General features: G+C 44.0%; 1 protein-coding gene across 2 annotated transcripts in view; it reads right to left on the bottom strand.

Annotated features, from left to right (window-relative positions):
* UBE4B (ubiquitination factor E4B) overlaps positions 1-10,070 on the bottom strand; it is a 114,013-nt gene extending 103,943 nt beyond the window's left edge. Inside the window, exon 1 of one of the 2 annotated variants that reach the window (XM_057547712.1) lies at positions 9,355-10,070. In XM_057547712.1, the coding sequence (XP_057403695.1) occupies positions 9,355-9,378 (24 nt within the window). In that variant the 5' untranslated portion in view covers positions 9,379-10,070. The remainder of the gene's footprint in view (positions 1-9,354) is intronic. The other variant, XM_007170019.3, reaches the window with a different exon arrangement.
* Positions 10,071-14,941: the final 4,871 nt, after the last annotated feature.

The following is a 14,941-nucleotide window of genomic DNA, read 5'->3' as shown; positions in this document are numbered from 1 at the left end:
GAGCTATGTACTCTCTCATCCCGTTCTGTCTTATTCTGTCTTGAACCTATTCAGCAATGAAATTGGTCTTGTCAAGGTCACTAATGACCTCCACGTTGCCAAATCCCATCGTTGAGTCTTGGTCTTCCTTTAATTTATTTTACTGGCATTCAACAGAGCTGAACACGCCCCTCCGTCATAAAACACTTTCTTCTCCTGGACACCAGAACTCCAGGCTCTCTTGTCTTTCCTTCTATCTCAGTGGCTATCCCTTGTCAGTTCTTTTCTGGGTCCTCTTTTTTTTTTATTATTAATTTATTTTATTTTTATTTATTTTATTTTTGGCTGTGTTGGGTCTTTGTTGCTGTGCCCGGGCTTTCTCTAGTTATGGCGAGCAGAGACTTCTCATTGGGGTGGCTTCTCTTGTTGCGGAGCACAGGCTCTAGGCACATGGGCTTCAGTAGTTGTGGCACACAGGCTCAGTAGTTGTGGCTCGCGGGCTCTAGAGCGCAGGCTCAGTAGCTGTGGCGCATGGGCTTAGTTGCTCCACGGCATGTGGGGATCTTCCCGGACCAGGGCTCGAACCCGTGTCCCCTGCATTGGCAGGCGGATTCTTAACCACTGTGTCACAAGGGAAGCCCTCTGGGTCCTCTTTACCTCCCTGTCTCTAAATGCTGGAGAGGCTCAAGGCTCAGTCCTCTGACCTCCACTCTTCTCTCTAGGCTCACTCGCTAGGTCATCTGTCCATTCTCGTGATTTTAAATATACTGACAACGTCCTGATTGGTATCCCCAACCCCAGCCTTCTTCCTGAACTGCAAGCCCAACATTTATCCAACAACCTACTTAACATCTCCAAGTGGACAAATAATAAGCAATATAACAAGAATATGATCAAAACAGATAGCTTAATTTCTCCCTCTAATCTCCTCTTTCAGTGTTCCCCACCTCAGTACAGGACAACTCCATTTTTCAAGCTGTGTAGGCTAAAACTCTTGGCATCACTGTGGTAGAGGCAGCTAGTTGCCTCCTCCTCCTATACATTCAGCCACCCCTGCATTTGGTTATGGCCACGTGACTAAGTTCTGACCAAGGAGGTGTAAGCAATGATGTGTGACACCTCTGATCATGCCCTTGACGGACAGGAACATGTCCTCCCCTTTGGTCCCTGAGGACTGGAATGCAGATGTGCGTGTAGGCACTGGAGCAGCCATCTTGGACTACAAGGTAGATGCCTCATACAGAGGGTAACAGAGCACTAAACAGAACTGGCTCCCTAGTAATCATGGCATTATTAAACCGGCTCTCAACCACCTACCCAGATTTTTACTTAAAAGAAAAATAAGCTGCTATCTTATTTAAACCATTTTTATTTTGGATCTCTCTGCTGCAGCAATCAAACTAATATACAGAATTTGGAACCTGGAAGTAATCAACCTAAACAGAATATAAATACGTGGCAGCAGCTTAGGGCTCAGTATGGGCACAGATATTGCAGGATGGAAGGCTGGTAACCCTTGTTAAGCCACAATAAAACGTTTGGTAAAACCTGTGACACCTCAGAAAATAGCCTGCGTGCCTACACGGCCTACAATTCTAGGGGAACTGGTTGAACAATTCGGAATTTGGGTGCCTATTGGCTTCTTGCCACTTTAAGCAAGAAGTTCCGCAAGAATGAGACAGACTCAAGCTGCAGTTTGCCAATTTGCCTGCAGAGATAAAAGGGAAAACAGGTCTGCCTAAGGCACGTCCGCAGTCTAGTCTAAGTTTGCTCAGAGTCTGGTAATTTGGGGATCAAGTAGGGTTGAAAAAGCCAACTCCTTCAGTCTCCTGAAAGAAACAAGCTGGAGACACTGTTCGGCCCCAGGAAGGGGATATTCTCCAATGACCTGGCCCCAAAAGACTGTGGCAGGAACTCCCACCACTGCCAAGGCAGGGAGACCCCCTACCACAGCCTGGCAGGAGCTGACAATGGCTGTGGACCAGTGCGGGATCTGTACTCCCCATTCTTCCCTTTTCAAAATGGTAGTTATTTCCATGATTCTATCCTACTCCACCAGAGCACATGGTGGGGCGGGGGCGGGGGGAGGGGAAAGCAGCTGATAACTTGCATTTTAATCTAAAGGTTCCTGGATGGTATATCACCCAGAGATTCTGGACTCAACTGAAGGTTGCCTCTTTAGGAAAGCAGAGCGTGTGTTTTAGGTTTCGGAAGAAGAGTTTGAACGGAATGGCCTTGACTGTACTCCCCTTCCAACGTGAGAAAACTTTTAGCTGAGCATACGGCTACCCAGTAAGAGCTGCAGTTCTCAGCTTCCCAGCAAGGAGCCGTGGCCACGTGACTTAGGTTCTGGCCAATGGGAGGTGAGCAGAAGTGAGTGATCTGTGCAACTTCCAAGCTGTGCCATTAAAGAGGAGCGTGACTCCTCCTTCCCCTCTCCTCTCGTCCCTCTGGCTACAGTGCAAACAGACGTGGACCAAAAGATGGATGCCATACGTTAGGAGAGTTGGTACAACAGGACAGAAGGCGCCTGGGCCCCTAATGAGCGCAGAGCTGCCACAGCAGCCCCAGCCTCCTACGCAGACTTCTATTTAGAGAGAAATAAACATCTATCTGGTTTAAGCAGCCGCTATTTCGTGTCGCGCTATTTCAACTGTTACAACGGTCCACTCGATGACATCCCAGCTCAGAGGGCCATTCTTGACTCCACATCCATCCCATCACCCAATCCTATTGGCTCTACCCACAAAATATCTGACCATCCTCTATCTGACCTTTTCTCACCTTCGCCACCACAAACCCTGGTCCTGGGACTCCTGCACTGGCCTCCTAACCTTTCTCTCCATTTTCACTCTTTCCCCCTTTATCTATTCTCTTCACAGCAGCCACAATGATTCTTTTAAAACGTAAATCAGGGACTTCCCTGGTGGTCCAGTGGTTAAGACTCCACGCTCCCAATGCAGGGGGCCCGGGTTGGATGCCTGGTCAGGGAACTAGATCCCACATGCCGCAACTAAGACCCGGCACAGCCAAATAAACTAATTAATTAATAAATTTAAAAAAAACACACACACATAAATCAGAATGTAAGCCCCATGAAGGCAAGGATTTCTGCCTGTATTGTTCACTCATGTATCCTCATGATCTAAAACAAAGCTGGGCATATACCGTATGTCATCAAATACAAAAATGTCACTGACTGTAAACTGCACCGTTGTTTTTTGCGCCACCAAGAAAAAAACTACTGTCCATTAAACCACAACAAAATACCTTAACAACAGACCAGGCCAGAGTAGTAATCAGTTACACCAGCCTCTCATTGCTTTGAAATTTCTTTCTGAGAAGGTGGAGTGTCTCTGACCTTCCACTGCATTGCCTGGGTGTAAAAGGCAGTCCTTCTAACTGTATGTTCAATTTCAAAATGTGACAGCTTCAGAGACTTGTGGATTTCTGCCTTTCTACGGCTCCCTAATGCACTTGGTTGCTGCTTTGCAATAAAACATGAAATTGTGGTCATTCTTTCATCAACATTTTCTTTGTTTTCTTTACTAATATCAAATTGAGACCCCACTGCTGTTTCCATTTCTCTCTGCATACAAAGTAACATATGCTTTCACTGCTAATCAAAGTGTAATTTGGGGGGAGGCATTTAAAATGGCAACTATATTTATCATGCACAGCATTTAATTGAAGGTACAACAACATGAACAGGTATAACCAGGTTTACACATAAACAGGAAATGACAACTTTCACAACTGCCACGTGGCCAACCGTGATTACACCAAGAAGCATCCCAATTTCAAAGATGTGAAAATGTGAAGTAAAAAAAAAAAAGGGTGGGGCACCTCAGAATTGACTGAAACCCAGTTACAAGAACTCCGTAAATGTTTGCTGAGTGAATGAAAGACTTCATCTCCGGCCACTGTACCCTTGCTTAGCAGGCTCCAAACACACTGGGCCTCCTTGCTGCTCCTAGAGCAGATCGGGGATACGCCCCTGGTTCCTGGTGTTCCCTGTTACTGAAAACACTCTTCCCCCCAGATGGCTCCCTGTCATCCTTTAAATTTCCTTCCAGAAGTCCTCCTAAAACTGCACACACTCCTCGCATTGCTCTCCATCCCTTTATAGCCTATTTTATTTTTCTCCGTGGTACTGTCACCAAATGACATCTTATGTGTATGTATTTGTTTATCACGTCTTCTCCCACTAGAATGGAGCTCCATGCAAGCAAGGCTCGTGTGGTGTCTGACATGCAGCAAGTAAACAGCAAGTACCACTGAATGAGCTGCTACAGGAAGCTCTCTCCACCTGGACACACCACAAGTACCTTCTGAGAAAATGCATTCTGTGCCAAGCACAGGCCTGAAGACCCAAGGACCCCTTGTCAAAAGTCTTTCTTTTTCCCCTAAAAGAGTAGAGGGCTATTTGATGAGCTCCACTCTTAGCAATAACGAGGGCTTCCACTTCCCACCTCAAAAGGGACAATAAAAATGCCGTAACCATTACATCTGGCTCAGATTATTCCTATTTTGGAGGTAGTTTAGCAAAGGGATTAAGAACTCTGGGATCAGACTCTGGATTAGAATCCAGGTTCTACCACTTCCTCGTTGTGCACCTTTCGGCAAGTTAATTTCTATCAGCCTCAACTTTTTTTTTTTTAAATTTTATTTATTTATTTATTTATTATTATTTTTTGGCTGCGTTGGGTCTTCGTTTCTGTGCGAGGGCTTTCTCCAGTTGCGGCGAGCGGGGGCCACTCTTCATCGCGGTGCACGGGCCTCTCACTGTCGCGGCCTCTCTTGTTGCGGAGCACAGGCTCCAGACGCGCAGGCTCAGTAGCTGTGGCTCACGGGCCTAGTTGCTCCGCGGCATGTGGGATCTTCCCAGACCAGGGCTCGAACCCGTGTCCTCTGCATTGGCAGGCAGATTCTCAACCACTGCGCCACCAGGGAAGCCCCAGCCTCAACTTTTTAATCTGTAAAACGGGGCTATTAATACCAACCTTGCTGAGCAAGTTAAGTGCTTAGCACATATTAAGAGCTTCATAAATATCAGCTATTATCATTACCATTCTCTGTTCCTTGGCTAAAATGAACAAAAAGGAGTGGAGAAGGGACCTGGGAGGCAACATCCTACTCTCCTTCCAGGCTTGAGGAAGGAGAATCCTGGGTATCAAGTGAGTGTTAGCAATGATCTACTTGAAAAAAGTGAGCTTAGGTCCTGAGGCCTGTTACAAAGAAAGAAAAGGTCAGAGACGGAGATGTTAAGAGCAGAAAGGCCAGGGCTGGCATCTCTATGTCAGCTCATCTTTCAGTGGTCCAAAGGAACTAATCTGCTTTCCCCAAAATCTGCTCCTTGTCTGGAATTCCTTCTCTCTCCTCCAATCCATCCTTCTCCCAAACTAGAAACCAAGGAGTCGTCTTTTTCTTTCCTCCCCTACCTCCACATCCTTCACATCAAACTTATCATCAGAAGTGGGTTAACTTAGATCCTCAATATTTCTGATGTCTGCTCTCCTCCATTCCCATTGCCAGGGCCTTGCTTCAGACTCCACTGCCTTGTTCCCCATAGCAACAGCAGCCACCTTCTTCCTATCCACCTTCGACACCCTTGCCAGTTATCTTTCTAATCCCTTAAAATCCCTCAAAGGCTTCTGATAGTCTTACTGAGAAAGTTCAAACTCCTAAGCATTTCTGAAAACCATCCGAGACCTGGTGCCTGTCTGCCTGCGGCCACTCCCCCAGACAAATCCTGTCTCCAGTCCCACTACTTCTTGTGGTTTCCTGGGCTCCCCAGTTTCACAGCCGGTTTCAAGAGCCCTTCGCCTGACAACTACTGCTCAGCATAAGCACCGCTTTTTCTTGAAAGTTTTCCCTAAGACGCTAAGCCACCGGGGCTCCCTGCTTGTTTTTCTTACTGTCTTGTGTGTAGGTCCACAATAGCTCTTAGCACCCCGTACTGTAATTGCTGGACTCCTAGCTATCTCTATCTCTACCCATCCCCTAACCCCAGTTAAATAATTTCTTTAAGAAAAAGACTGTGTCTCTCCTAACCTACCTAACACATTGCTGGAGATGCACAGTATCCTTTTTTTTTTTTTTTTTTAACATCTTTATTGGAGTTTAATTGCTTTACAATGGTGTGTTAGTTTCTGCTTTATAACAAAGTGAATCAGCTATACATATACATATATCCCCATATCCCCTCCCTCTTGCGTCTCCCTCCCACCCTCCCTATCCCACCCCTTTAGGTGGTCACAAAGCAACAGCACCTTTTTAAAAAATGTTTGCTGAGTGAATGATTTTGGAGGGGTGTGATGAGAGTCAGCACCAAAAAGACTATAAACTTGATCACATCATGAATGAATTCATAAAAAACAACACTTTTACAGAAAAACTATGCAGATCAAGCATGTTAGTAGGTTATTTATATAGAAGCTGTGGTGAATTTATTGCCAGTTGTTGGGCAGTAAAATACTATAAAAAGAGCTTTTAGATCAGGAACCCTGGGTTTGAATTCCAATTCTGCCACTTCTAAGCCAGGGCACTATGGACTTAACCTAATTCTCAGTTGCTTCACCTATAAAACAAGGAAAATTTAAGGAACTGCTGGACTGCGCTGTTTTATCAAATGAGACAATGGTTGTAAAATGCCTGGCACAGAGCAGGGTTCTAAGCCTGTTAATAAATGTCGGTCCCTTTCCACTGAAAAAACACTGCTAAAATGTCCAAGGTCATATATTCTGCATTTGGGAAGGAAGACAACTCACATATTCTGCATTTGGGAAGAAAGACAACTTCTAAAACCTTGACCACACCCTGAATCCCAGCCAGCCCTCTTGAAGATGAACTAGGTCATACAGATTTTGCAAAAAAAAAAGAAAATCATTTCAATGAAAACACATCATCACCACAGTTGAAAACCAGTTTAAAATACCTGCCCTACTCAGACCATCATTTTGGTATAAAAAAAACAACACATGAGCAGGGTACAGAATGAATGTAATGTAAATAATGACGCCTTGAAATGCAGGTTCCTGAAGAGAATAAACTTAGTCATGGATCTGCTCTATACCGCAAAGGACTCATTGTAATGTGCTATATAAACAGCAATGAAGTTAAAGAAATACTCTACTTAGAAAGCACAAGAGAAGAAAACTACAAGAATTCAAGGTGATCTATAAGAGGGACCAAAAAGTACCCATAATGTAAAATCTTCTAAAGCTACTACCCTGGTTATAGCAGCCTCTATTTTTCATGGACTGCACTCTCATATATTTTCATTTTGCTAAAATATGAAACTCTGTCTTACCTAATTTCCTAATTTAGATTGAAAGATCAATGTCTTGACTGTTTACACCCTGAGATGCATGTTTGAGTTTTCAATATTATAAATGTATTATTTTCTAACCAAATAAATGTCAACTACCGTATCTGTGACACAAGTTTCCACCAACAGAGTAACAATAAGGCAAAACTTTTGGAAATGTCTCTGTTGAGAACCGTTCACCTAATCCCAGAATTAAAGGAAATGGATTAAAAAAAACTTAAGCTTTTTCCCCATAAAATATTTGTTTTAGATTATGCTGAGAGTAAAATTACCAGTTATTGAACTGCCCCTTTGTGTTCAGGCCAACTAATTTGTTGAACATAATTTTATATTGATCTTATATTAGTGAATTTAATTTTTCACATTTATTTTAATATTTTGTTGACCTTGAAAAATGTCTATCTCCTCCACAATGATTACACTTGTTCCATATATGGTAAAAAAAAAAAAAAAGTTAGTACCTTCCTCAAGGACTGGATAAAGTGAAGAGCTACAGTTCAGATTATACAGTTCCTTAACTGGTCTGTATGCTTTAATGGTTTTCTTAGTGAAAACTCAAGTATGTAAAAACTTCTAAACCAGGAACAATTTAGAGAATGTCAAGAAAAAAAGTAATTTCTGGAGGTAAAAGACTTACTAAAAAACTCTTTGCCTTAAGAGAAATGATCCACTAGCATTAATGTTAAAGAAAAAAGGGGGTGCACTTTAAAAAAACTACACAAAACAAAGTGCCTCTACGAGGATCTCTTGATAGTTCCTACCTGAATGAAGGAAATTGTTCAATATTCTTCTAATTTAAGATTACACTACTGATGTATTTAGAAAACAAAGTCAGTAACAAAGAATGGGCAATCCTGACTTTCCAAAAAGCCAGGTATCAAAACCAACAAAATTATTTGCTTCCTTTCCTATGTGACCCTTAACCCACCACCTGCCTGCCTCTTCTCTGGAGAATTTTAGTCCCTAGGTAAATATATTGACTACTCTGCAGCTAAAACTGAAGCATGGAAGTTTTACAGTACAACCAACCTGATGGATGACTACTTTCATAATACTGTAGGGAAGTTTTACATGAACTGTGGAAGAAATGGTAGGTGGAAGAGAGTGAGGCCAGCAGGGGTCCTGAAAGGGAAGCTCCCAATTTGTAAAAAAAAAAAAAAGAAGGGCAAAGTCAACAGAGTCACAGGAAAATCCTTGTACCTTACATGCCACTTTTTATTACTATTATTAAATAATCTTGAAAACATCAAGAAGGGGATCTGTAAGACTCCTTTCAGAAATGATAGGGGGAATTTTCAAAGTCATTTGCTTCCATTTGCTTCCTGTTCAGTGTCTGTTACAGCAAAACACAAGTTTGAAAGGGCCAAAAACTAGAAAAAAGGCATAATGAAAGAGAAGTATGCCAGAAGCCATTAGTGGTCTGTTAAGTTGCTAGAATTTAACTGTAATTCACGAAGCTATGGAGAAGATACATATTTTGTTAAATATCAAAGAATCTGTAGACCACCCCCAAACACATATGTAATGTTTAATTAACTTATACAATGAAATGCCACACATACTTGGGATTTCAAATCCTTTAAAAACATACACCTATACATTCTGATTCCTCCCAAAATTATTCTTCAGATCTCTGCAGTAAGGCGCGCGCGCGCACACGCACATGCGCGAGCACGAGCGCGAGCGCGCGCGTAGACACACACACACACACACACACACACACACACACACACAAACTTGATGTAAATCTAGCCCTTCTTGCTTAAATACCCTGAAGAAAAGAATGAAAGCCTCAGTATGCTCTCCTCTTCTTTAGACCCTAAAAGAAGACTCGAAAAGAGACAAATGGAGTTCAGGATGGAAAAAGAAGGCAAAGGAATACAAGAGAATACAACCGGAGACCCTCTCAGGGACTCATTTAATTCTTAGAAAATGTCATCTCCATTCCTGCCCAAAGGCCAGGCACCACTGGCGCAATATCAACCCTATCCAAAGCGCCAAAGAGTTGCCAACTAATCTCCCAAGGTGTCCCCCAACCTCCTCACCTCGTCAGCGCTCAGCTCCTCCATCGCTTTCCTCTTAATGGTGAAAGGCGTTAAGGAGAGATCTTCTGTTCTTTGAGACCAGGGCGGGAGGAGAGTGGAAGGTGTCTATCGGGCTGTCTGGTCCCCCGAATGGGGGAGGTTTCAGAACTGCATAGTCAGAGGTTAAAAAATAAGAACACGAGGGGCAGTGAAATGCCTTGGCGTCGGTCACTCCAATTGCCCCAGAGACTTCTACAGCTGCTTACGCCACGAGCAGCCTCCTTTGACCGCCACTGCTGCTGCTACAGGGTTATCGTAAGGCGCCACTTTTTACCCTCTGCTTCCCAGGTTACCCAGACTAGGGAGCTCGGTCTCCACCTCTCCTCGTGCCCGGAGCCTACTGTGTCTTCGTGGTGGTGGCGCGGCAGCTGCGCTTCCTCCAGCAGATCGTGCTCTCCTTCCAGCCCTTTCCCCCTGGCGGGAAGTGTTCAACTGCAGAGTGGGTGCCCCGAGGCAAGGCGACCCCAGAGTCGCCCAGGCAGAGCCCAGCACTGAGGAGGGAAGCTCCTCCCCTCCCAAAGCAGGCCGGCCACGCCCCGCCTCCACGCCGGAGCCTGGGCAAGGGGGAGGGGGAGGACCGGACTCGCGATGCTCTGGCTGGAAGAGTAAATCCTCCTACCCCTCCACCCCTACTCTTACCCCCTCGCCCCACCAAGTATTATTCATCAAAACAACAGGGCGGCCATCTTTGAAAGGGATCACGTGACCCCGTCAGGCAGGCGGGGCTTCTGGCCCCAGGACGAGGCAGCCAATGGGCCGCGGGCGTCGCGCCGCCGATTTCCTCTCTCCTGCGTCTCCTCCCGCCTCCGCCCCACCCTCTCCCCGGCAGCCGCGCGGGGCGGGGGGAGGGGCGAGCGGGGCCGCGGGCGGGCCGGCCGAGCGCGGGGGGCGGGGCGGAGAGGTGCCATGGCGACGGCGCGGGCGGGCGGTGCGCGGGCCCGGCCCAGGTAGGTTCCCGGGAGGGCCACGCGGGCGGGCGATGGCGGAGGCCGCGGGGCACGGCGCCTGCAGACAACGGGAAGATTGGCCAGAAGGGGACTCCCGCCCAGCGACCCGGGCCCACAGCGCCTCCGTTGTTCCCAGGCTTTTCTCTTTAGCGGCTCACAAACGCCTCTCGACTCTCCACGATGCCGCCCAAACGAACTAAAAGAAACGGAAAACGTCTCTTTCCTGGGATGAGCGTTCTCTACCAGCCTGACCGCTCACATTCTGCAAAACCTTTCTACGTAGACTCTTCCTCCTCCGCAAGGAAAGCCCATTTGGAAGAAAACTTTAACACAAGTAGAACTTCATTTCATTTCACTTTGTTCTTTTAGAGAGATCATTTCTGATTTTTTTTTTTAAGTGTGTTCCAAATTTGAAAGTATAAATGGGTTTGAGACCCAGAAAACTTTGAAGTGCATACACAAACACAAGGAAGACTTGTGGAGCCAAGGAAAAGAAACCATCGTCCTCACCTGGACAAGAACACAAAAAAAATTTTAATTGAAATGTGTGTAATCAAAACATACTAGTTTTAACGTGTACAGTATAATGATTTGACATACGTATATATTGGGAAATGATTACCACAATATGTTAACACCCATCACCACACATACTTGTTTGGTTTTTTTTTTGGAAGGAGCACTTTAAAGAGTTATTCGCTTAGCAACTTTCAAATATATGATACAGTATTGTTGACTGTAGTCCCAATGCTGTACATTACACCCACAAGACTTCTTACAACTGAGTTTGTACCTTTTGACCACCTTCACCATTTTGCCCACGCACTATCCCCCTCTGGCAACCACCAATCTGTTCTCTGAAGAATGCAAATATTTTATAATATACAAGTCTAAACAGTGGTCAACGTTTAACAGTGTCATGAAATTCCAGATTTTGCCACCTACGAAGAATGTAATGTATGGGATGGTTTACTTAACCATAATATTACAGACTGCATTCCAGAATTAAAAGTCACAATTTTTTTTCCTGCTACTTACTTAAAATAGTAACCTGACAACCAGATATGTAAGGAATTTGTAAGTAAAATTAGACCACTGCTGGCTTTACATATTATCTGCTCTCCAGGAAAGGAATTCTGTGTAAGCCAGAATTTAGATGCCTGGTGACATTGATATCAGTACATTTACTTCTTTTTTTTTTTTTTTAAATAAATTTATTTATTTATTTATTTATTTTTGGCTGTGTTGGGTCTTCGTTTCTGTGCGAGGGCTTTCTCTAGTTGCGGCAAGTGGGGGCCACTCCTCATCGCGGTACGCGGGCCTCTCATTGTCGCGGCCTCTCCCGTTGCGGAGCACAAGCTCCAGACGCGCAGGCTCAGTAGTTGTGGCTCACGGGCTTAGTTGCTCCGCGGCATGTGGGATCTTCCCAGGCCAGGGCTCGAACCCGTGTCCCCTGCATTGGCAGGCAGACCCTCAACCACTGCGCCACCAGGGAAGCCCCCATCTACTTCTTTTTTTTAAACGTGGTCATTGCCATATAATTCGTATTCCATACAATTCATCCATTTAAAGTGTACGATGGTTGTAGAATATTCACAGTTATCAACCATCATCACTAATTCCAGAACATTTCATCACCCCAGAAAGAAACCCTGTACCTGTTAACAGTCACTCCCCATTCTCCCCTCCTCTCCCTCTGGGCAACCACTAATCTACTTTCTGTCTCTACCAATGGAATCCTACTCTATGTGGCTTTTTGTGTCCAGCTGCTTTTATTTAGCGTATGTTTTCAAGGTTTATTCATGTTGCAGTATATATCAGTACTTCATTTCTTTAATGCTGAATAATATTCCATTGTATGGATATACCACATTTTGTTTATTCATTCATCAGTTAATGGACATTTGGGTTGTTTCCACCATTTGGTTATTATGAATAATGCTGCTATCAATATTTATGTGTAAGTTTTTGTGTGGACATTTGTTTTAATTTCTCTTGGATATATACCTAGGAGGAGAATTTCTGGGTTGTATGTTTAACTTTTCAAGCAACTGAAAAACTGTTTTCCAAAGCGCTGCACCATTGTACATTCCACCAGCAACGTATGAGGGTTCCATTTTCTCCAATCCTCACAAACATTTGTTAGTATCTCTTTTTTAGAATAGTCACGCTAGTAGATGTGAAGTGGTATTTCATTGCAGTTTTGTGTTTTCATTCCTCTGAGGGCTAACAATGTTGAGCATCTTTTCATGTATTTATTAGTTATTTGTATATCTTTGGACAAATATCTGTCCAAATCCTTTGTTCATATTTTAATTGGTTATTTGTCTTTTTATTGTTGAGTTGTAAGAGTTCTGTATATACTCTGGATATTAGTCCCTTAACAAACATGTAATTTATAAATATCTTTCCCATTCTGTGGGTTGTCATTTCACCTTCTTTTTTTTTTTTTTTTAATTTTTTTATAGCTACTTTATTTTTATTTATTTATTTATTTTTGGCTGTGTTGGGTCTTCGGTTCGTGCGAGGGCTTTCTCTGGTTACGGCAAGTGGGGGCCACTCTTCATCGCGGTGCGGGGACCGCTCTTCATCGCGGTGCGCGGGCCTTTCACTATCGTGGCCCCTCCCGTTGCGGGGCACAGGCTCCAGACGCGCAGGCTCAGTAGTTGTGGCTCACGGGCCCAGCCGCCCCGCGGCATGTGGGATCTTCCCAGACCAGGGCTCGAACCTGTGTCCCCTGCACTAGCAGGCAGATTCTCAACCACTGCGCCACCAGGGAAGCCCTCACCTTCTTGATAGTATCATTTGCAGCACAAACTTTTTTATTTTGATGTAGTCCAATTTAATTTTTTCTTTTGTCATTTGTGCTTTTGATGTAATACATTCACTTTTACAAGGCATACTGAATCATTTATTATTTCTCTTAGTCAGTTTGTGCTGCTATAACAGAATACCGTAGACTGAGTGGCTTATAAGCAACAGAAATTTATTTCTTAGTTCTGGAGGCTCAAAGTCTGAGGTCAGGGTGCCAGCATGGTCAAATCTGGTGAACTCCCTCTTCCAGGTGGCTTGTACCAGCTTCTCCTGGTATCCTCACACGACTGTGAACAGAGAGCAAGCAAGCTCTCTAGAAACTCTCATAAGGGCACTGATCTCATCCATGAGCGCCTCACCCTTATGACCTCATCTATTCCTAATTATCTCTGCAAAGTAATACCATCACATGGGGGAGGGTGTCAACACATGAATTTGCGGGGGACACCAACATTGCATCCGTAACAATATTCAAATATTATAGGAAATATCCTTCCCATTTTGTGGCTGGAGAAAGTGAAACGGTGAATATTAAATGGCCTGCCCCAAGTCAAATGGGAAAATGATTAGAAGTCTTGCTTCCCTGAATTCTTTCCCTATCACAGAAATATCTCTGTCTATATATCACAAGAACACAATATCTAGAACAAAATGGGTATTCGAAAAATGTAAGATAAAGTACTGATTGTATGCTTGTTTGCTGAGTAGTGATATTGTGAAAATGCCACAGTATTTTATTCACCATAGATTCCATGTCCAATCTAGCTTTAACCTTTTATGATTTATGACATTTGGATTTTCTGACATAGAATTCACTTATAAAGCTGTCTCACTATTTTAAGACTAAGAAATACAGGGATTTTTTACCATTTGCGTGACAACTCCACTCCCTTTCTTTTTCTTCAACTCCAAAGTACTCTTTCTGCAAATATAATGAATTTTGTAAAATCACAAAAATTAGAAGTGAACTCTCTTTAGCCATGTACTGTATTTCCCAGGGTCTCTTACAGGATGAATCCCTCTAATATGTTTTTTAGTGCCTTTTACAGTTGTGTTTTAAACTGCCCAAGTGCTGGAGTTCCTACCACTTCCCTTAGGGGAAGCTTTCCCACAAAATTGTAAATAGGAGTATCTATCTCAGAGGTGTTCATGATACTTATCTCACTGTTTTGCTCAGTTTCTTCCATCTTCCATCTTCTAAAGGGGGCATTATATTACCCCCTTTAGATCATGCAAAATAATCTGTCTGCCTCATTTGGGAACTACCAAGCATCAAGGCCCAAGACAAACTAGTTCTCAGAATTACCTAGAAGTTAGCAAAAGTACCTTTTAATGCTAGTAACAGATAAAGGAGGAGAACAAACTGAAACATGTGACTGAAAATAAAAGTATACTTTGGGCAGATTTTGTTATTTTATAAGGGGAAAGGGGTTTTTGTGGGTTTTTTTCACTTGAAAGTAAAAATAGGGGGCTTCCCTGGTGGCGCAGTGGTTAGGAATCTGCCTGCCAATGCAGGGGACACGGGTTCGTGCCCCGGTCCAGGAAGATCCCACATGCCGCGGAGCGGCTAGGCCCGTGAGCCACAACTACTGAGACTGCGCGTCTGGAGCTTGTGCTCTGCAACGGGAGAGGCCATGAGAGTGAGAGGCCTGCGCACCGCGATGAAGAGTGGCCCCCGCTTGCCACAACTAGAGAAAGCCCTTGCACAGAAACGAAGACCCAACACAGCCAAAAATAAATAAATAATTAATTAAGTAAAAAAAAAAGAAAAAGAAAGAAAGTAAAAA

Source organism: Balaenoptera acutorostrata, chromosome 1 (genome assembly GCF_949987535.1).
Source record: "Balaenoptera acutorostrata chromosome 1, mBalAcu1.1, whole genome shotgun sequence".
NCBI classification, from domain to species: domain Eukaryota; kingdom Metazoa; phylum Chordata; class Mammalia; order Artiodactyla; family Balaenopteridae; genus Balaenoptera; species Balaenoptera acutorostrata.
Note: the sequence above shows the minus strand (reverse complement) of the source record. Positions and strands in the feature narration are given on the sequence as shown.